At 37.8% G+C, this 23600-nt stretch overlaps 1 protein-coding gene across 3 annotated transcripts in view; it reads right to left on the bottom strand.

The window, feature by feature from the left end:
- Positions 1 to 5982: 5982 nt before the first annotated feature.
- Positions 5983 to 23600, bottom strand: part of GPATCH2L (G-patch domain containing 2 like) — a 51100-nt gene continuing 33482 nt past the window's right edge. For all 3 annotated transcript variants that reach the window (XM_063091988.1, XM_063091986.1, XM_063091987.1), the window contains exons 9-10: positions 17139 to 17233; positions 5983 to 10730 (exon numbers count right to left, since the gene is read on the bottom strand). In XM_063091988.1, the coding sequence (XP_062948058.1) occupies positions 10570 to 10730; positions 17139 to 17233 (256 nt within the window). In that variant the 3' untranslated portion in view covers positions 5983 to 10569. The remainder of the gene's footprint in view (positions 10731 to 17138; positions 17234 to 23600) is intronic.

Here is a 23600-nt window from a genome sequence, read left to right as displayed (position 1 = left end):
AGTTTTTTTTTTTTTTTTAGGTATAAAGTAATGCTTTTTTTTTTTGCTTTGCATTTCCTATTCAACCCAAGAATAGCTGAAGAGCTTAAAAACATTTTCCATTGCAGATGGCCATTGTTTTCTTGTTTTGTTTTATTGCATTTTTATCAGAAACACACTCTGTACTGTTTCTCTATTCTGGAATGTATGAATGTTTTCTGTATGCTCTAACATACAGTCAACTGGGGGGATGTTTCATGGTTACTTGGAAATAAAGAGTAGTCACCATTTTTAGGGTAAAGTCTAACACATATCGACTAGATCTTCCTTATCTTATTTAAATCTTCCAATGTTTTAATTTTTTATCCACCTGATCTATTATGAAGTGACAGAATTGAATTAAAATGTCCAACTAATATTGTATTTCTGTTTCTTCCTGTGTCTCCCATAGTTTCCAATATATAAATGGTCATTCTGTTATTTGGTGCATTGATAACTATAACTGTTACATCTTCATTATAAGTTGCAACTCTTACCATTATATAATGCCTTCCTTTTTCTTTCAATTCTTTTTCCTTGAATTCAACTTTGTCTGATATTAAGACTACAGCCCGTTTTCTCATTTGTTTTTGCTTAGTTAACCTTTGCTCAACCTTTCTGAATCTTACAACATGGAATTATCATTTAATTGATATTTTTGTCTTTTACTTTTAGGTAAGTTTACTTTTATTAATATGACAGATATGTTTGGTCTGATTCCACAGTTTTAAAAATCTTTCACTTAGGTGTTTTTTCTCATAATTAGCAGTCTGAATTTTTCTTTTACTGATAATCTCTATATTTTCATATAACTCCTTAATCCTCTATGTCTACAGTCAATATATCTTACTTTCCTATTAGCAATGATGAAATGAGTATATTTACTTATCTTCTCTACTACAATATTTTTAATAACGGAACATAAAAGTTGCTTTCCTATTTCTATGTACTAAAGCTAGACTACACCTCCTAATTTAAAATGCTATTTGCAAAAATATGTTGGCCAAAAACACAATCATTTCACTTCTATACAGTTTCAAAGGGGTTAGCAAACTGTACTTATAGCATGGCCAAGTTAATTAGACCAAAATCATGGGATCAGAGCTTAGTGTGAGCCACCCAGATTGGTTTTATCCTTTGGGCACTTTCTTCAGGCTTAAAATATCAAAAATTGCAAAGGTGCCTCATCTAAAATGTATGGATGAACCAACACAAATTTATTGTCACTACTGACAAAGCCCCAAATGCTTAACTGATAGTTGACAGTAACAACTTGTTACTGAAGAATGTACTAGGAACTAGAACCATCATATTGTGCATAAAATTCTACCAAGTAAGTGGTTCAAGGGGAATAACCTCAGACTGGTACCATGCTAGAACACGTAAGGAAATCTGGCAGCCATGGTATAAAGTGTTATTTCCAATTCAGTTTAATCTACTCTTAGGCATATCAGTAAGCTCCTACAAATAGGTAGCTTGGTTATATTTCCCAGGGAAGGTGATTGAGGGAATGCAAACCTGTTCACATCTCAGTTCCAGCTTTGTTTGCACAATGGGCCAGTTGTACTAGGGTTTCCATGACTGTACTCTGAGCTCAGCAGCAGAACGCTACAACAGCTCTCCAAATAAACAAGGAAGCCAGCGTACACAGGGCCATTCACTTTCTGTCCCCTGCCTACCTCTCTCTGCTCTCCTCTATATTTATATGAGGGGACTTCAAAAAGTTCATGGAAAAATAGAATTAAAAGATAACACAAATCTGTCCATGAACTTCTTGAAGACTCCTTTATGATGACTATACCAAAATACTTGCAGGGCTCTAAACCAACCATGCTGTTTACCTTTGGAGGGCTCCATCCTTTCTTCTTCACTTACATCTTGCTCATCCTTCAAGACTTGGTTCAGTGTTTTTTGACTTCTTCATCTGTCCAGTTTGAGTTAAAGTATCCTTCTCCTTACTGCCAAAATACCCTGATATTCTTATCACAAAATTTATCATTTACATGATTGGCTTTTCTTGTCTCTTCCTCAAAAGACCATGAACTTCATGAAAGCAGGAATGCCTTTCCTCTCTGTCTACCCAGTTCCTAGCAGAGTGCTTGGCATAAAATCTGTTCTATTCACATCTACTGAATGAAGGACACATTTCTAAAAGCTAAAACTGTTAAGACAGCTATTCTGCTAGCAGTCAAAGAGATGTTTAGCAAGATGTTCAAAAGAGTCCATCACTACCCTTTACAACTCAAAATAAATCCTCCTGGCTTAGGAATCAGTGTTCCCTTGGTACACAAAGGACAGTATCTTTTTATTGCCATAGGTTTGGAAGATTTTATTGACTTTTCTTTTGCTCTGGTCACTTTAAAAAACAAAAACAGGTTATAAGAGGATGTCACAGAAATTGGCTATTTCCTTTTAATCATGTAGGCACAGAGAAGGAGTAAGCCCATTCACAGCTACCTGGATAGAGAAACAGCCCACCAGGAGCAACAGGTCAATGGTGTAAAGGGGACTCACCAGACACCTGGTCCTGGGCCAGTGGCCCACATATTTCATATGCACCTGGCCTCCAAAAGTTCATTTATATTGTGAAAAGAGGCAGCAAAGGTATCGGTTGGGAACAGACACTTTAACAATCAAACAGACTTGAGTTTCAGTCCTGGCTGACTGACACTTATTAGTTTTATGACTTTGAGCAAGTTAATCTTTAACTGTAAGCATATTTCATTGCCTTAAAATTGAGATAAATACCTATCTTAGAGCTGTTGAGGAGTAAATGAGATGCTGTTAACAAATGGCATATAATAATCACTCAGTAAATATCAACCATTATTAAAGACTATGGATAGAGTCCTAATGATTTCAAGGAGAATATATCCAAGAGACCCAGGAATATCCTGCTTCAGGGCAGATATCTGCATCCCTAAGAGGTCCCTGAAAAGGAATGGCTTATTTAGCGTTCAGTGTTTGTTGAATCAGTGACTAGGACAATGGCTCTAACTTTTTCTTAATGGCTTTGTCACTCTTATTGGCTGTCCAGTGTCTGGAGTACCTACCCGATAACCTCATCCTCACTTCCTACAGTTAGAACATAACCACATGACTACTAATAAGATCCACCCACCCCAGATCTTGTATCAGAAACTTGTGATTCAAAGAAGCGAGAAACACAGAGTCCCTTCTGATGAGAGTGGAACCTCTATATCTAGTTCCAGGGGCAGCATGCTCTGATGGCAGTAAAGTGGAAAATCAAGTTCCACTTTATTAGCAATAGGGCTAGTGCCTACACCCCAATAAATTCTCTAATAAGGTGAGACCCAACATGGAGCCCAGGGCTAAAAAGGGGTGAGGAAGTGGGGCTGTCTCATCACCTAAACCCAAACTAAATCTTACCAGCAGCAGAAAGTCAAGGACTGAAGACAGCGTTAGATGGAGGAGCCTCTTTTTAAGTATGAGTGGGCTCAGGCCTCCTTACCAGTCCAAGACCTTGGAAAGGAGAAAGTAGAAGAGGGACCATAGGCCAAGTGTGACTTTTCATGAACAGCAACTCCACTCACTAGTAAACGGAGGTGATCCATCATAGAATATAACTAATCTGATTAGCAATTCCTCCTACCTCGGTGGGCTTGAAGGAGGAGGAACAAGGGAGGTGAGAGAAGGAGCAGAGAGAGACCTAGAGTATGCTTTCCTAGAACATTACAATAATTATAATAATTATTATTTTGTCTTTTTCATGACTGGTACTCAGCCAGTGAGCGCACCGGCCATTCCTATATAGGATCCGAACCCGCGCAGCGACGCACTCTCCCGAGTGCGCCACGGGGTCAGCCCTAATTATTAATGAATGTAAATGCTCCACTCCAAGTCTATGCTTTAAGTTAGTGGTAGTAAGGTGGTATGGCAAAGGAAGTCATTAGCATATAAGTGCTAACTCAGCTAATGGAGGTGGTGCAGACACAGATATCCACAGTCTGAGCAGGACTGACCTACCAACAAATCTGCCTGCCTGTGGAAACTGAGAAAAAGCAAAGGAGGAGGAGAAAAATCATGAGAACAGGGTCAGAAAAGGGAGAATTCCAAAAAAGGAAGTAGTTGTATACAACATCAATATCATAAAGATCAACCTAAGGACAAAATTTTGGCAGATAGAAGTCACTTGTGAACCCAGCAAGAACAATTTTAATGGTGGTGAGGGTAGCGGCCAGGTTTTGCGTAGTAGTTCTAAGCTTCAGCTGCACATTTTTTAAAAGAACTCTGATTCCTGTCCCCACCTCCCCATTCTGGTATAATTGGTCTGTGGTCCAGTAGGGGAATTAGGATTTTTTTAAAGCTCCCCAGGGGATCCTCATGTGCAGCCTTGGTTAAAAACCACTGCTTCAGTGGATTGTGGAATTAGTGGACAGAATGCAGGTGAGGGCAGTACGCTTTAGTGGCAGTTAGGGGTTCAAAGGGTTGAGGAAGGGTATTTTTGTTTGAAGAGGGAGTCTTTGAACATGTTTAAATGCAAAGCTGTATATGCCAGGAGTGAGAGGTTGAAGCTAGAGAGAGCAAGGCATCTGATCAAGGAAAGGGCCTAGGGCACAGAAGGGCTTGTCTTGGTCAGGACAGGTACTTGCAAGAAGAAGAGAGGTAAGAAGAATATATGTCAGGGTGTGTAAGTGGGAAGTTCTGCCTAATCCTCTGTTATCTGGTGGGGGAGGAGTGAGATTAGCTGTTGAGTTTGAGAGGTAGGGGTAGAAAGGGTTTAGAATGGCCAGTTTACAATAGTTGCTGACAACAGGAGAGAGAATGACTAGGATAAATTTGAGAGCAATTCAAATGTTAGCATGGTCATGAGGTTTTTTTTCATGTCCCACTGGGAGAAGCAATATGTAGACTCTATATAAAATAAAATGGTCTGATTTTAAGTCAAAGCCACCACAGCCATTTTTAAATTCTCTGATATTTTCTTCCCTCTTTCAATTAAAAACATTTGAATGGTGCAGCAACATGGATGAATTTAGAGAAAATTATGTTAAGTGAAATAAGCCAGGCACAGAGAGAGGAATACGACATGTCCTTACTCATAAGTGTGAGCTAAAAAAATAAACAAAGATACAACAATCACAATAATTTGTTGATCTTTCAAAAGGAGAGAACAGAACTGAGACCACCAGAGGTGGGAGGGGGCAGGGGGGCTAGAGAGAAATTGGTAAAGGGCCACAAAAAGTGATTACATTGTCTAATGTTGAATATACTAGTTATCCTGATTTGAGCATCACATACTGCACATAGGTATTGATATTCAATACTGTACCCCCCAGATACGTACAATCAGTTAAAAAAACAAAGAAACATTGGAATGAGAGGTCTGTAAGGGTCAAAACTTTCAGAGAAAGAAAATACTAATTTACACAATTTACAGCTTACCCCACACCTTGATAATATCTAGTAACACTAACATTTTTGGCCAGAGGTAGTTTTAACTGGTTTTTAAGATGGAAAAGGACAATTGTATGGTGTTTTAAAAGACTGCAAAAATTGAAATGAGAGCTAGACAGCCTATACATGAGCATCTGAGCAAATGACACTACCGAACTCTGAGCATACCTTTGCAAATACAGTGAACTCCTTAGCCATGCATATTCCCTGAAAGATAGAACTTGGGTTTGTAGGCTTTAGCAACAAGTTAGGGTCCAGCCCAACTAATACAAATAAAATATAAAGAAAAAATGGTCATGATTTCTTTTCAAAGCTTTAAGATTAGAGCACCATATTCTGAAACACTGATTCCATGAATCAGACAACAGCAAAAAAAAAAAAAAAAAAAAAAAAAAAAAAGCACGAAACGATATTGCTATTGGTCCCAACCCCTCCAGAATCACTAACTGAAATGTAAAACAAAGACAATAGGGTGTGATTAAGTGGGATCAGGAAAAATTGATTTTTACATGCTCTGAAGTACTTAGATTAAGTCCTAGCAAAAGATTACCAATAACTCAACAGGTATTTATTACACAGCTGCAATGTACCAAAGTGGTTTTTTTCTTCCAATTATGTTTTCATTTTTATGAGCCATACTTTAAAGGATTCATCATCACGCTGGAAAATACATGACACTTTCCCCTGAAACTAAGAACTAATGAACAAATATGGTAAACTCACAGATGGAAGTATCTTACATAAATGTTTTTACTGTCAATTGTGAAAAAGACTATCCTTCAAGACTAAACATTCATTGCTACGTTTTTATCCATTTTAAAAAGGTTACTTTCATCCATCTAAACATGGCTTTGATGGCATTTTCCTCCACATCTTATTCCTCAATATTTCCAGAGGATCCTTCAGGAGCTTGTGGAGAAAAAAATATGGTAAATACACAATACATCTCTTTACTTAGGGAGGGAAATAAAGATTGCACCTCAGAGCTTAGGAAGATACAAGTACATTAAAACATTTCCTTTAAACTGTGGCAAAGCCTGCGGTTCTAACTTTAGCCTTACCCTCAGAGTTTCTGACTTGGTGGGTCTGGTGGGGCTGAAAAAAGGGCTGCTGGTGCTGGCCTGAGGGCCACACTTCGAGGACCCCTGCTTTCAGCTTCTCCCCTTCTATTCCCCCTGCTTCCCACTTCTCCGTCTCGCCAAGACTTTCCTTGCTGAACATCTTCCAGATCTGATCCATTCTTCAATGCTGTACTTGAAACATTTTAGTCCCCAAATCTGAAAATTTTACCAAATGCTTTTTATATCCATTTGCAGTGGCTGGAAAATTTCTTCTTCTGGCCACAAGTTTGTTTTTCTGGGCTTGTTAAAAACTTATAATCCACACTCTTCAGCAATGTGGCTCACCTTATTTCTTTTTGGTGTTGCTATTATTTCCAGGCATTTGATGTTCATCTTTTTGTGATCATAACATAGTAGAAAGCAGCTGTGCCACTTGGGTTTAGTGCTTAGTGGTGAAACTGACCATTTTCCTCACCTTTCCCCTCTGTACCAGTTTTCTGATGGGTTAGGAACCCAACCTGATTGTTGCCAGAAATGGCAACTCTGCTAACTGTTACAATAGGAGTGGGAGATAAAGGAATAAAAACAAGCAAAACCGGCAGCTCAAGCATTAGCAAAGGAAGCAGCCGACAAGAGCAAACTTCTTCTACCATCCCTCCCACCATCCTATGAACCACGACACATCCTCTAACTGTCTCCAATTAGACTTTCCAACAGCTGCTAGAATAAGCCGCTCCACTCCCATCCCAGCTCAGATAAGGTTCACAAGACATATGTATAGGACACAGAATAGCTTCTAATGCTGAGGTTTTTACATAGCCTCCTCCCCAAGGGGGGGGGGGGGCACGTAGTGCAGAACCACAGTGATGAAGCCAAAATAAAGACCTGAAATAATCATGCATGGTCAGGAGCCTTCACCTGGAGCCTAAGTGGAGAACCCATCACATCAGCAATGACTGTGCCAGCCTAGCTCCTTTTTCAACACTGTAACTTTTTCAATGCCAAGTGACTTCTGTGATAACTCTGCCCCTTTAAGTCTGCAGCACCAGAATTTCCCAGGCTGTGGTATAGATATATAGATATAGATATTTTCTAGCCATATACCACTCAGTAAAATATTCTCCCCCTCCAAACTTGGTACCATGTAAATACCTACCAATTTCCTCTTCTCATCAGTTCTTATCAAAAGGCAACACAAAAGTTTTGATACAAATAGAGTTGTTTTCTTTAAAATACTGCATCTGAAAAATAATCTCAAATCCCCTTAAACTCACAAGTCAAACTAACTTTTTATGAATGATCCTCATGCAAGTAGATAATGTCTTGACTTTGCCCATTGTGGAAAACACACGAGATGAGGACTCAGGCAATCTGTGTAGCTAGCTGGTATAAATCAGAACCCTGAGACAAATAAAAACTGTGGAACTCAGCTTCAGTTATTACTTCTGAGCAAATCAAACATGTGAGCTCAAGGATCATCCCCAAAGTAAGTGATGCTATCAGTTTCTCCAACACTGGTTACAAAAACATGATTTTGAAAGAAGTATATTTTCTTGAAAGGTAACAGATTTTTCTTAATTTATGGCATTATACACCATGCCATATAAGAAGGAAATTTAAATTTTAAGATTCAAAATTCACTTGATCCTCTGGAATTGGTTAATACAGAAAACAAGCAGAATAAGTTGATTAATAATTCCTTAAGCATGCACATACAGCACCTTAATATGAGGGGCACAATTTCACAACCCTGTGTTGGAAAGAATTTGTGTGCTTAATATTCCATTCTCGGAGGCAACTAATTTTCTTCCCATTTGTTACAGGGAGATGTTGCATTCTTGGGTGACCCCTGTTGAAAGTATTCAAAATGTGTAGAAAAGCATGCCCAATAAAGACAATAAACATTCATGGCATACTGTTTCATAAATATGGGTCTCAGAATGCCTCAGGTCTATCACTGAAAAACAACAGATTATGCAGACAAAGTCTGGGATTTTAGCCCTGGGTTTAGTTATGTGATTTTTAGCAAGTGACTGTTTTCATCTCTGGAAAATGGCATGACTTTGTAGAGATGTTTAAAAAATAAAGTTGTATATGTAAATTATTTTTAATCATAGATAGAAAGGAGGACTATTAAGCAACACGTCATGAAGAAAAGAAGCTGGAACACCTTGGCCACTTGAACTGTAGAGGACTTAAAAGGTCATGATCACAGGATCAATCTCTGTATAAACCACAGAGTTTGGCATGAAGAAAAAAAAATTATATCCATAGATTTCTCTATTAAATCCAACCAAGTATGTTAGAAACATATGCCACAGGTCACTATGAGGACTAGGTGAGAATGCACATAACAATAAAACCTACCTTCATCACTAAAACAATTCAGTAGAGCCATTTTATATTCAACAGATATTTTCTATACTTCTACGGGTACAGCCCATGGGTAAGGAAAGTGCAGCTTTGAAACCCCCTGTGAATACACTCATGAGCACATGAGAACCAGGGGAGAGTCTGAGGGACTCTGGGTTGGCTTTAGTACTACTCCTTTCCCATCCCATAATCTCCATGTGTCCCTCCCTCTACCAAATTCCTTGTTACAGACAATTGATATGTTTTCAGTCTTACATAAAGTGCTATGTAAACTTAGCTTCAAGTCCCCCTTTCCGACTAGAGTCATGCCCACACACCTCCCCACCTCACTGATAAAGAAATTCTGGAGTGTCCACTGATAAGGACTGTAATTTTTAAAAGAACCATGATAAAGCAGCCCACCATTACATCTATGTGGGAAAAAGAGCCAATCACTCTTTGGGGAAAGGAGGCACTGCCCCACTCAGCACCTATTTAAGACAGAACATAACTAGGTACAGGAGTGGAAGTTCCTCTATAACATGACCAGATCAGTGAGTACTTAGCAAACAGCTTCCATGTATTTCAGAATAAAAGCACTCAATTTGTACAAAAAAAGAGCCCTTCTGTCAACCAGGCCCCTGAACGACAGTCTTGATAACACTTTTGAGAAAGGGTGGCTTTTCTCCAGCAGCTCCAGGCAGTCACTTATTCCTCATTTTGACAAAGTAGCATCCAACTTCAGGCACGACTGTATATGTAACTCTACATGCAGCTGAGCCATCATAAACATGCCAAGTATAAAGGCATGTCAAAAAGACATTTTCCTTCCCAAAGCCTGGCCCCCAAAAGCCATATTATAATAGATGATGAATTTCTGCTTCAGGTTATTGATCGATAATACTAACAATAAAGTCCCATTTAAGACATAAAAGCTTACACTGGGACATGAAATAGTAAGACACAATCCACTGACAATTTTAAATTTGCTGTACACCTAAAACATCATTACACCAATTTGTGTATACGGATATGTCCTCTTTTGGTAGAACACAAACTTTGGAGATGAGGTAAAGTACAAAGCGGCTGCTGGTGATCCCATTAGCCATTTGCATAAAAATGGAGGAAGTTCCGGAAGTCCAGGCTGCTGGCGTCTCTTCTGAGGTTCCAAATTGAGAACTTGGCTGATTTATCTTATTGGCACTCTGAGTGAATCAAGACCAAGCTCAAAGGCAAGCCTTATATCCTGCAAACACAATTCCATACAGGTCTTAACTTGGTATTTAAATTTGTTTGGAACTGGCTGCAAATGTGGGATTTCCTCAACTGATAGTAAAAACTCTACACAAAAGGTATGCAAAAGCAGTTACTACTTTTTCAAGAACAAAGACACACCTGCAAAAATCAACAGCTCTATAAATGGAGCTGTATGTAAATGTGGGACAGCAATAATAATGTAACAAATATAGCATAGCATAGCATAATCTTTTTTTTAAAAAAATTGCTGTCTCAATACTTTACTAATTTAAAAAGAAAAGAGAGAGCGATTTCCACAAGATGATTTTCTAAGAGAAAGAGTCCACTGCTGTGTTTGAAGAGGAGTCGGCCCTGATGGTGAGGACTAGGAATGTCAATTAAGATATGCAAGACCATATAATACAAAGTCTAACATTTGTTTCAACAACATTGAGTCAGCTCCTGGCAGGTGAAATAGTGTTCTTTAGCTGTGTCCGGGGCTCTTTTCTTGTGGCATTTTAAAAAATGTAGCTGTAGTTGAGTCAGTGGCTTTCTCTGCTGCAGAGGTCCTGACCAACCACTCAGAGTTTGGAGATTCCTGGGCTTGTGATACTGGTGCGGTTGGCTCCATTGCATCCATGTGAACTGGTAAGGTTGTTACAGTAAGGTAAAGAGGGAAAAAAACAAGGAGAAAGGAATTAGAATAAGACAAATTAGAGTGGCAGACACTCAGAAACAAAACTTTCTTAATCCTTATATTTCATGTCCTATTAGCCCAAGTGCTCACATAAGTTTTCTCTTTTTTCTTTATGAAAAAATGAAGGAAAGATTTAAGTAATTATTTCTCCATACGAGAAAATAGGTTTAACTGAACAAATGAATTAAGTACAAATTCATAATGTAGTAAAAATCACTTATTAAATAAGCGCTTATATGCCAGGCACTGTACTGCTTCAACACTGCACACTCATGATCTTATTTCCTAATGCAAACCCTTACAAGTAGATTTTGTCATCTCCATTTTCCAGATCAGGAAACTGATGTATAAAGAAATCAGATAAATTCTTCAGGGAGCAACAAATCTGGTTAAGTAGCAAGATTCAAAATCAGATACTGAACTCCAAGCCTTATGCTCTTTCTGCCACACCCCCTGCCTTCAATATGTCAGTGTCACAAATAAATACCATGCAAGCAAAATGGTAGAAAATTAAAATAATCAGGCCCCTATTTTTCAACAACGTGACTAAAGACATTCCAGACAGGACAACTATTGCCTGTGCAAGGCTATCCTGTATATTTTAGAACACTTAGCATTCTGGATCCTATCCACTGAATGCCAATAGCATTCCCTAGTCACAAGCAAACATTTTCTTCACATTTCCAAATGCTCCTGAGAAGAGTAGCACAAACCCTATCACCTGGTATGTTGCAAACAAATATACACTAAAATATAGCAAAATCTAGTAAAGTTTAGATTTTACTCTGTTACTCAATAATTCTACTTCCAGGAATGTAACCTAGAGTAGTAATTTTCAAATTGTGGGTCATGAAATCAATTTAGTGGATCATGATCAGTACTTTTTTTCTCAATGAAAAAAAAAATAGGAAGTATCAGTGTGCACCCAGAGTTTATTTCGGATTTACATGTCCACTCGCACACATATTCAAACATGGATTTCTCACTGTGGGTTAATGTAAAAACGACTTGAAAGCTATTACTCTATAGCACATATAAGAATATAAGAGATTCTTTTTCTTTATATTTTACTTTTTGAGATTCTTGAGGGCAACAGCTTTCAAATGTTTTGGAACCTCAACCACAGCAGCAAGAAATACATTTGACAAGTCTCTCTCTCTCTCTCTCTCTCTCTCTCTCTCACATACACACACTCACATGAACTCACACATACATACATACTCACACATACATATTCACTTATATTTAACTGATAATAAATTTCCCAAAACAACACCTATTCTACATGGTTGCCAAGTCACAGTGACAAAAACTCTTCCCTAGAAAAATTTATTTTTTCTATTTTTGATTATGGTAAAATATACATAAAACTTACTATTTTAACCTTTTAAAAACGCGCAGTTCGGTAGCACTAAGCATGTTCGCGCTGCTGCACAACCGTCACCACCATCCATCACCAGAACTTTTCCATTGTCTCAAGTGGAAACTCCGCATCTGCTGAACGTAGCTCCCCTTTCCCCACTTCCCTCGGTCCCAGGCAACCGTCACTCTACTTTCTGTTTCTATGAATCTGACTATTCTAGGTAGCTTACAAAAGTGGAATTATACAACATTTGCCCTTTTGTATCTGGCTAATTTCATTCAGCATAACATCTTTGTCCATGTTGTAGCATGTATCAGATTTTGTGGAATATACTACAAAGCAAATGTACTTCCTAGGGCCTGGTTTTCCAAAGCCTTGCAATTTCAAATATTGACGTTGCGGAAGACTGGAAATTTTCCTCAGGCTATAAAGTCTCTGGTGTAAGATAAAGATTTGTGGCACAGCTAGGTTGCTGGCTCAAGGACAGACTAGTTACTGATTGTTATGTAAAGATACTGAGAAATTGCTATGAGAAGGAATGCTTGCTAAGACCAAGCTTTGTTGGTGGATCAACTTAATTGCCTTACTGGAGTATCATCTGACTTGTTTCACAGAGAGTTACCAGCCTTTATTGTTAAACTATAACCCCACCTATGTCTCTTCCTGTAACTTCCTGGTCTGGAAATTAAATGCAGGAAGAAAACCCCAATTTGGTGTTAATTTCCCAAGGAAGCAATGCCCCTCACTTGAGGGTTCCAGGGGAGATTAACCACTTCAGGGTTTCTCACTGCTCAGAAGAGATGGGCTTTGAGTAATCCTTTGCGGCTCCATCACCCAGGGGAAGTGGGGTGACAAATCCGTGGGGGTAAAGCAACAAGATTTTCATTCTGAATAATGAAAGCTTTATATAATGAATTTATATAATAATGAAGATGAACAGTATTTAATGAAATATACCACATTTTGCTTATCCACTCACCCAGCAATGGACATTTGGGTTGTTTCCACCTTTTGGCTATGTGAATAACACAGCTGTGAAAATGGGTGGACGAAAATCTATTTGAGTCTCTACTTTCAGCTCTCTTGGGTATACACTCAGAAGCAGAACTGCTAGATCATATGATAGTTTTACATTTAATGTTTTGAGGAAGTGCCATACCGTTTTCCACAGTGATGCACCATTTTACATTCCCACCAACAATGCACAAGGGTTCCAATTTCTCCACATCCTTGCCAATACCTGATGTTCTCTTTTTTTTTCTTTCTATTTTTTTTGAAAGATGACCAGCAAGGGGATCTTAACCCTTGGCTTGGTGTTGTCAGCACCACGCTCTCCCAAGTGAGCTAACCGGCCATCCCTATATAGGGATCTGAACTCGTGGCCTTGGTGTTATCAGCACCACACTCTCCCAAGTGAGCCACAGGCCGGCCCTATGTTCTCTGTTTTTTGATATAGCAATCCTAATGAGTATGAAGTGGCCTAGAAGAATGTTTGCACTTGTTCTCTCAGAGAACAATGCAGTATTTTTCACAATAGCATAAAACAGGATATAATCCAAATATCTGTCAAGAATGTTTAATTGTAGTATATTCATCATATTCATACAATGGAATACCAAAAGAATGGACTTTGGCAGGACAAAACATGTTTGAATCTCAAGAACAAAAGTGGATGAAACTTTTAACACAAAATACGACAGACAGTTGATTCCATTTACACAAGTTTCAAAAACATTAGACAATATACTGTTTAGAGATACATAGGTCTGTTATAACTATTTGAAAAAACAAAAGAATGATAAATGTTAAAGAAACAAAAATTAGGATAGCTGTTACCATTGAGGAGAGTGGAAAGAAGATTTTAAAGGTAATATTCTTTTTCTTAAAGTGGATTGGGTGTACATGGATATTTGCTGTATTATTTTTCTTTACACCTTACATATCTACTATAGATGTTCTTTCATAGCCATTCAATTTTTACTAAAAAACATTTTAACATTTTTAACTTGAAAAATGTATAGTAGGCACTAAGAATCTGCCCTATGACTCCCAAGAAAAGGGACATCCTAAAAACACAACTACTGAATCCAACCATGTAGTTAGAATAATACCAAGAATAACTCTCTTTCAACTTGAAGATTCTACTGATCTAGTCATACAACAAATATCTAATGAGTTTGGTCTACATGTTGGGTGTTCTTTTAGATATTGGGGGTACAGCACTGAGCAAAACAGATAAAAATTCCTGCCCTCGTGAATGCATCTCTAGGATCACTGGCCTGGTATTCGAAATCTGGTGTAACTAATTAACAGATTAACTCCTAGGTACCCTTCTGAAGGAAGCTCTAAGGACACATTTTCTACCCAGGGAAAGGAAGGTCAGAATAGGCTTTTGGAATAGCCAAAATATTCCAGGCTCTAAACAGAAACTCTGTTCGCCTCAATTCCCCTTTACCAAAAGCTGTGTGTTTACTTTTTGAGGGATTGGTATTTGCATGCCAATGGCTCTGACCTACCACTCTGAGAAGAAAATCATTTCAAGAAATGAAGTCTGGTTTTCCTCTGAGTTCTTTTTGTTTCTTAGAGCTACCAGTCTCAAATTTTGGGGAATAATAATCCATTTTTTCTTTTCCAAGTACATTCTTTAAGAGCATATACAGCTAGTCACTTCGGCATGAGGTAGAGACTTGCTGGGGAATCCCTGTTCAGGTATATTGTTCTTAGAAGCAGATTAGCACGCTTACTCACTAAGATCCAGGGTGTGGCTCTGTGCACTAGACACCTGCACAGTATAAAGCCATAAAGGAGAGGGAAATGAAGATAAAAAGAAGAAAATAAAGGTGCTACACTTTCAAGAAGGGTCTACTTTAACAACCCTATGAAAGGGTCTTTTCCCCCGGCCTTTTGTTACTATTACCACAAAAAACAAGGAAGACATGCTGTTCCTTCCTGCTCTTCACCTCTCTAGCCTTATTAATATCTTTAAATTCAGACAATTTCAACTCAAAACTTTCTACTAGTGGGGGAGGGGAAAAAGGAAAAAGATTTGTGGCTGCATGTTTAAGAAAGAAGCTGAATTCATCACAGTGACAGGGGAGAGTGTTGGCAGAGATCTGAGCTATTTATTCTTTTAGGAAAATCCTATAAAGAATGACACAAGGAAGCCTCTATCTGCAGTCTTGTTCATCACACTGGTGAAGAGTCTGATAACAGATGTATGCAGTAGCGTGATTTAGTGCCAGGAGCTGGCCCCTGATGTGTATTAATACAGCGGCAAAGCGGAACGCACCTCTCTTCATCACTCATTTCTATAAAAGAGGTGGAATCCGAGATGGCCCGATGTTAGGCAGAGCAAGCCCATTTGTTCTACTGACTGATGGCGCAGGCTCGGGCTATGTCCTTCACCTCCATGGGGCACTCAGGTTGTGGGAAGAAAAAAAGAAAGTGTTCAGTGAAGCAGGGCTTAGTCAACAAGTGAGAAGAGAGGAGTTGGGCTCAGTAGGTGACATGTTTAATGCTCAAATCTTGTTTAATACCTCCCAGTACATTTCTTGATTTTAATATGGAATAAGGATTTAAACTCTTCCTAATGGTTCTTCTCTTATAAAGAATTAAAAGCTAAAAATAGATAGATATTAAATAGAAATAGGTAGATATTAAACAGAAAAAAAAGATTTAAAAAGGGAGCTTTTGTTTTAATGTTTCAAATACCACAGACTGGGTTAGGATCTGAGTTTTGATGTGGGTTCATAGTTTGGAATCAATCCTATTGTATATAAAAAGACAAAACACCTGCAGTGTTTAAGAGGGTATCTCTAGGGTCATAGGGAAACTAGTCTGATCTTGGCTCTCATTTTCAACAGTGTACCCTTGGGGAAATGATTTAAGCCTCAGTTTCCTCATGTATAAACTGGGAATAAAAACAGCACCTACCTTATAAGGCTGTTGCAAATATTAAGTGGAATAATGCATGCAAAGTTGTCAGGTCAGGGCCTGGCCATGTGGAAAGCACTAAAAAAATTTACTGTAATGGTCAGACCTGTGATTAAGAGTGTCCAGTATGAACCACCAAGCAGCCATCCCAAACAGAAGCTCAAAGAGGACAATTTCAGAGTATGCTGAAACTTACTAAGCAAAGGTAGGGGAAGAGTTTCATATCTGTCTGAGGTTTACTCTTTACTCAGCTATCAATTGCTCTGACCTATATAATATACAGTATTTTCTGAGGAAAACAAAATAATCTGCAATATACTCAATATCCAATTTTCTTGCTGACATAAATACATAACTGTCCCTTTTTTCATTTAGGAATAACATACGTGCAGTAAAGTACATAAATCTTAAGTATATAGGTCAAGAGTCTTTACATATGTAAATACCCATGTAACCCCTACCTAGTTCATGATATGGAGCATTTCTAGCACCACAGAAGGCTTTTTTGTGCCTTCTCTTGGTCACTACCCCCCACCAAAGATAAATACTATTTTAATAGGCTTCTACTAAGTAGTATTAGTTTTGCACAGAAAACTAAAAAGTTTTAACCTGAAAAATAGTTTTTAATTAGAACTTTCATGACCAGTTAAATATTAGCACTCTATTATACACAAAAGTAAGAGTGGATTGTACTGTATACCAAATAAGAATGTAAATAAACTCATGCAATTCCTGACTACTGACTAAACTACCACCCCAACTGGATTTTCATTAACTTGGACCTAATTTCCCATCTGTGCTAGAACAAAACCTCAGATGACTGGAGGTTGCCTGATAGTAGAATATAGGTCTTAAAACTCCAGAAAGCCTCGTAACACAGTAAGAAAGCATAGACCTCAGGGTCAGAGAGAACTGGGCAAATTACATATAGTCTCAGTTTTCCCATGTAACATGGGAATAAAAGAACCCACCTTATCAAAAAGATTAGGTAGAAAAACACATAATTTTGTGCCTGACACACAGAAGGTGCTCAATAAATGATAACTGCATATATACTCACCTGCACTGGGGCTAGACAGAGATGCTGTGGCCACAGGTTTCCGTTTCCTCTTAATGTCACGTGAACATGGTGGTCCCCAGTGTATGTTTGCCTGTCTGTAGATATGAAAAGAGAAAAAATGGTTTTAACTGTGTAATTCCTATTGTAAGACATTATGCGCAGCCTAGATGAAATTCTTGATCAATTATAGCCTGGGGAAAGCCATGGGCACCATGTTTTTGCTGTAAGGGTTGGCACAAGATTATCCAGAATTAATCGTAACTCACTCTTTACCCCTAATACACACCCATTCTAAACTTTCACCTGATTTCAGAGTAGCAGACATCAAAGATTAACTACAATAAATATGTGTTTCATTACATGCTGATCTTTATAGTTATTTTTCATAAAAACTATAAATGCAATTGTTCTAAACTCACTCATGAAAAACCTACTCCCAAATGACAATATACTGAAAAGTTTAATGTTGCATGAACACAGATATTTGTATAGAATTGTAAAAGAAAGTTGAACTCTTCTGCCACTTAAATCTGGATTTTTATTTAATACTGTCTATATCACAAGTTGAATAAGTTTGGTTTCTGTGACTTTTAAAAATATGAATTATGTGCCAATAATATGTTTCCTCATCTGAAAATTCAGCTTATTTTAAAAACAAAACACTGAGAGTGTCAAAGCTAGAAAAGCAAAGATTCTCTGAAAAGACAGACTTAACACTGAAATAGCTGATGTGCTATTTTAGTTAACCACTGTTCCCCCTTTTTCCCACCTCTCAAACGAGAAAGATCCTGCCCCTGAATTAAGAACCAAATTGAGTCATACCTTTACACAAAGCTTTCCTTGAACATCTGAGGCCTTATCTACCATGAATTATTATTTAACTGGTGTACATATATCTTGTTTCCCTAAATGAGGCTTCATCTCCTTGAGATTAAGAACAGGGATCCTGAGAAGAAGGACCATATTTATAGTTCTTTCATAATTTTCAAATTATCTACCAACATCAGCACAAGGTACATAGCTGATCCTCATTAAATATCTGTTGACTAGAACTGATATGAGTGAATAAAATTTCTAAAAATCAAATGGCCAACTGAACACTTAAGAGTGGTTAAAATGGTAAATTTTATTTCATGTATGTTTTAGCCACAATTTTTTAAAAATAGCCAAAGTACATAACATATAAAAAGGAATCAGTAAAATTATACCAGATGAACTCCTAATTGGTAGTCTCAGCTAGGGATCAAGTCTCATGGCTTAATCGTAAAACTGGAACCTCAGACACACCTAAGAGAACCTAGTTAGCAAGGCAACAAGAAAACTGTCAAATGGACAAATTTTCCTACTCAGAGGGCCCCTAATTTGGCAACTACCTCAGTTTAAAAGCATACACGCATGTGCACGCGCACACACATACTCACATTTGTTTCTCTAAATAGTAAAGCTTAAGAATCAATTCAATTTATAAACAGGAAAATATAAGAATTTGTCTGGAATCCTAAGAAAATTTTTTTTTAATGCAATGAATGCTAGAGGCAGAGATGTACAATACAAAGCCAGTGGTTTGGAAACTTCCATTCAAATCACCTTTTTTTGATTACTCTCTCCTGTACGGAGAGTTACCATTAAGTTAAACACCCCATCAATAGTTAATTCTGAAAGTACAAATAGTTAATTCTAAATAAATGTATAAATAGGGAAAACAGTTTGTTTTTCATACCTTCTATAAATCCTGGGAATAAGTCTAAGTCAGCATGCTAATTTAATAATAAATTAACATAGATGACAGAACATCAAAGGTAGACAACACGTCAGTCTGAATGGAGAGGTGGTAATTCCCTTTGAAGCCAAGACACAGCAGAAAAGAAAGTAATACTACAAAATTTTGTTCCTCATCAAAACAGAGAAATGTACTGAATATACTCCATCTTTTCCACAAACATGGTACAGTCATGCCTCAGTATCTGCTGTGGATTGGCTCTAGGACCCCCTACAGATGCCTAAACCCAAGGATACCCAAGTCCCTGATATAAAATGGCATAGTATTTGCACATCCTCCTGTACACTCACTTTAAATCATTTCTAGATTTAACTTGTTTAAGAAGTTGCCAGATTAGGGGCCCTCTGAGTAGGAAAATTTGCCCATCTGACAGTTTTCTTCTTGCCTTGCTAACAAGATTCTCAGGTTTGCCTGAGGTTCTAGTTTTAAGTAATCTCTAGATTACTTATAATATCTAATACAATGTAAATGCTATGTAAATAGTTGTTTAATATCTAACACGATGTAAATGCTATGTAAATAGCTGTCATTCTTTATTGTTTTTTATTTGTATTATTTTTTATTGCTGTAATATTTTCGATATATGGTTGGTTGAATCCACGGATGCAGAACTTGCAGATACAGAGAGCCAACAGTACTTGAGTATATACAGATCCAAACTTTAACTGTCCAGGCACTTTGACCTAATTCAATCATGAGTAATTCAGAAGGAGAAAAAGTCAAACAAGGGATTACAGTTTATATTTATGCTTCTTTCCTCTTTATCTTAAGCTCATTAAAGGAATCTCCAAAACTTTTCAGAATAAATGTTAACACCACTGCTTCAAACTCAACTATGTTATTAGATGTCAGGATAGTGGCACCCTTGAGAAGTGGAGTGTGGGGGATAAGAGACAGTGGCTAGGAGAGGCACCGAAGGTTTCTAGGGTTCTTTCAGGTAATGTTCTTTCTTTTAATCTGGATGCTGGTTACTTGGCTGTGACATTTCTCTTAAGACCCATTTCCAGGTTGGAAAGCTATTTCATAGAAGGTAGAATAACATCATATCTTAATACTCAAGAGATATTTTTCTCTCCCTTTGTCCTTTCCTAGTCAAAATTTGGGGAAGGAAGATGAGAAACAGTCAAACTGCTTTAAAAGGACAGTAAGACATTTTTCTTCTTTTTCGGTTTTAAGTGAACACCAGTACTGGAAGAGTTTACAGCCCGGGAAAATCCACCTGAGGACTCCATCTGCTTGGTTAGAGGAAGAAAAAGGAAAAGGACCCAGAACAGCCTGGAGAAAGGAAGAGTATTTAAAGGAGACAGGAAATGGAACCTGCCATGCTGTATAGCACATTCAAAACATTAGGGCAGCCCTATTTGGGAGTAAAAGATAATATGTGTGGGGCTAGGAAGGGCCCCTTTGTGTTATTTTTGGGAACCTCAGCATGTGGGTTGGCAACTGCTGTAGTCTCTGCTTCCTATACCAGAGGCAGTTCTAGTTTTTTGTTTACTCCCAAATAATCCCATATCATTAATCGTAGACATAAAAAATTAAGGAAGGGAAGAAAAAATAAAGAGATTGACCACCTCTGCACCCCCATGTTCAGTTAAGGGTATTTAACCACCTGGCTCCCTTTATTTTTAATGTGTTATTTCTTTCATGTGTGTTATTTTACTTTGACAATATCACTGCCTAACACAAAATGGAAACTGAAAAGGAACAGAGCACAAATGAGGTAACAGGAAGGAAAGGGAAAAAGTCTGGGCTTCCCTTTCTCACCAACACACAGAGCCCCTCCCTATAGGTAGAAAGGGTAGAAGATTTAACCAGATTTTTAAAAACTGTTTTTTAAGAGCAGTATATGGTTGTTCTTGTGCTGAAAACCATGTACTATATATGTTAGGTGAAGGGACCTTTCAATAATTCAGAGTGCAAAAAAAGGCTAACTACAAGTTAAGCTAAAGTCTCTTCCAAGTTAAAATTCCATTCTCATTTGGAGTGGCAAGTGGTTATCAGAATCATATATAGAGCTTTTATAAAGAACACATGCCCCCACCAAGATCCTAATTTAGTAGATTGGGCTGGAGTGGGAGCAGGGTCAGTAATATGTTTATTTTGAAATTTTTCCCCAGGTAATTCTGACAAGCACCTACCCACTGTGAAAATTCTGAGTTAAAAAAATCTACCAAATTTCCAAAGCCAACCTAGTCAATAATACAGATCTAAATATTTACCTAAAGAAGAACAGAATGATTAAACGAATATAAACTTAGATAAAAGTACTGTTCCCCAGTATACAAGCAATCAACCTACAGAAGAGACAGGCTGTGCTTGCTCTGTCCCATCTGATGGGGCCTCAGGGTCCATCTCCACTCAAGCCAGTGAACACTTGGGGCACGTACTTCTTTTGCAGCTTGAGCACAGGGACCAGTACTTCCCTCAAGAGTGTCACATTTTCCCACTGTGGTGGGATTTGCCAAAAAGAATTTATTGAGGGTATAAGGGTGCAGAAGGAATGAGTATTAAAAGCAATAAATACACTCTTGTAAAAAAAATTCTTACTTCAGAAAAAGTCACTAAATTCTTATCCTGTGTGAAGGTGAATGCTAAAGATTAACAATTAATTGAAAGAGTATTCTTTATATCCATGCATAAACACATTTCTACTTTATTTTTTACTGCAGGTAACTGAAAGATCAGGTGAGTTGTTAAAACTGCAGTGTTACTTAGGAAACTGGGCAGATCACTATGCCCTTGGGGCAGGAATGTACTTTTAGGGGAAAAAAATTACTTTGAGAAATACATGCATGTTTACTAGAACCAATGTTGGCAAAAAATAACTGAAGTGACTGCTTTAGATTTAGAACAAAGATGTTTAGAGTCACTCCTAAGGAGAGAAGACGGTCTTTATCTGCCTATGGCAAACTAATTTAAGAAACAGTTCACCTTCAAAAATCACTTATTTTTTAAAGCTATTGAAAAGTTCATTTTTTGTATGAAATAAGAATAAAATTTAATGTGAAAAAGGTATTTATTTGCTGTACTTTTTCTTAAACACACACAAATAAGTAACATCAGGAAAAAAATTGATGTTTCTAAAGACCAACGGTCATATATATCATATATTCCTATTATTCTCCTTAATTAGTAATCTATTCTCAATTATTTTGAACAAAAATTTATGGAGTCCTATCCTGTGTAAAACACTACGCTGGATGTGGAGAGGGTAGATTCAAGATGACTGAGCTGAGGCCCAGTCCCCAGGAGCTCACAAAATAGGAGGAAGACCTATTCATAAGAAAGAACTAATAATCTGAGACACTGAGCTGTAATCAAGGAACAAGTGAAGTGCGAGGGCAAAATGAGGGAAAGGAGGATTAAATCCAGGGAAGTAGAGAGAACCCTCCCTCACATGTGATTTTATCTTTAGGGTTAAACACGCAGGAGGGGAAATATTTTCACAGACTTGCACATGGGAAAACTTCCAGCCCTATGACACCAAGAGCAGCTAGGGAGAGAAAACCACAATTATCCTAGGAAACAGAGGAGGCTTATGAAGTAGGAAGAAATCCTGGCAATTCCACTAATGGTTTTGATTCAAATCTAACCCTCAGCAGTCTGTGACAAACTGCTCACTAGCACCTGAAAATCCTCCCTGATCTACTTCCCTCAGCGAGGCCAGGCCAAGGTAGACATATCATGAAGCTGTTTCATGCCACCCACAGGAACAGAATTGTTTCACATCAGTGGGAAAGATGGGTATATTATAACGGAAAAACAGAGAGAGAAAAAAATGCTCTCATCACTCCACTTAGGCAGTAACATGCCAGCCAGCTGAGAGCTGCTATAAACATGACCCTCCAACAGAGGACAAAAGATTCAAGAACTGTGTACTATATAATGGGAAATTCCAATAGGCTCTGGCAGCATTATGGACAATATAATAGCAGAAGCATTTCCTCACGTGGACAAAACTAAGACACCAAAGAGGTAGGCAAGAGCTGCTGTACATCAGAGCATCCCCAACAGATATAGGACTAATAAAAGGTTCTTTCCTCCAAGCCCTGGGGTAAAACCTAAGGCTATTTACTATGGCTCCAAAGGTCAAAATTAATAGCATGAATTGAGTCTTCTCTCTGCTCTTTGAAACTCCTTGTCAAGTGGCACGACCAGCTGGGCACACAACTCTGATATGCAGATCATAACGTTTGTGAACAGATAAAATGAATTACAATGAGCCCAGTCTATCATATTTCAACTCTCTAATGGGCAGAAAGGTCTCTCTCTTTTTTACCCAAACACTGTCCAAATGCCTCCTCTTTCAGTCCATCTGAGGCCATTTACACACTTCAAGAATCTGTATTACATCTCATTAGCAAATGACCTGGAAGCCAACTGAAACTTTTTAAAATTGCAATTATCCTAAGGACAGAGTAGGGTAGTAACTATGTAACAAAAATAATATTAGCAACCAAGATGCTAAATATTTACATATATTATTTCATTTTGATCCCTACTAGTCCAATAAGAAAAGTATTAATATTTCCATTTTAAAGATGAGGAAATTGAGGTATGGAGAGGTTAGGTCATTTGCCCAGGTAAAGCTAAGATTCTAACCTGCATCTGCCTCATGCTAATATCTATGCTCTTAATCTCATACTGCCTATACCAATATCTCACAGACCATGAAGAAAATA

This window comes from Cynocephalus volans, chromosome 3 (assembly GCF_027409185.1).
Source record: "Cynocephalus volans isolate mCynVol1 chromosome 3, mCynVol1.pri, whole genome shotgun sequence".
Classification (NCBI taxonomy): domain Eukaryota; kingdom Metazoa; phylum Chordata; class Mammalia; order Dermoptera; family Cynocephalidae; genus Cynocephalus; species Cynocephalus volans.
Note: the sequence above shows the minus strand (reverse complement) of the source record. Positions and strands in the feature narration are given on the sequence as shown.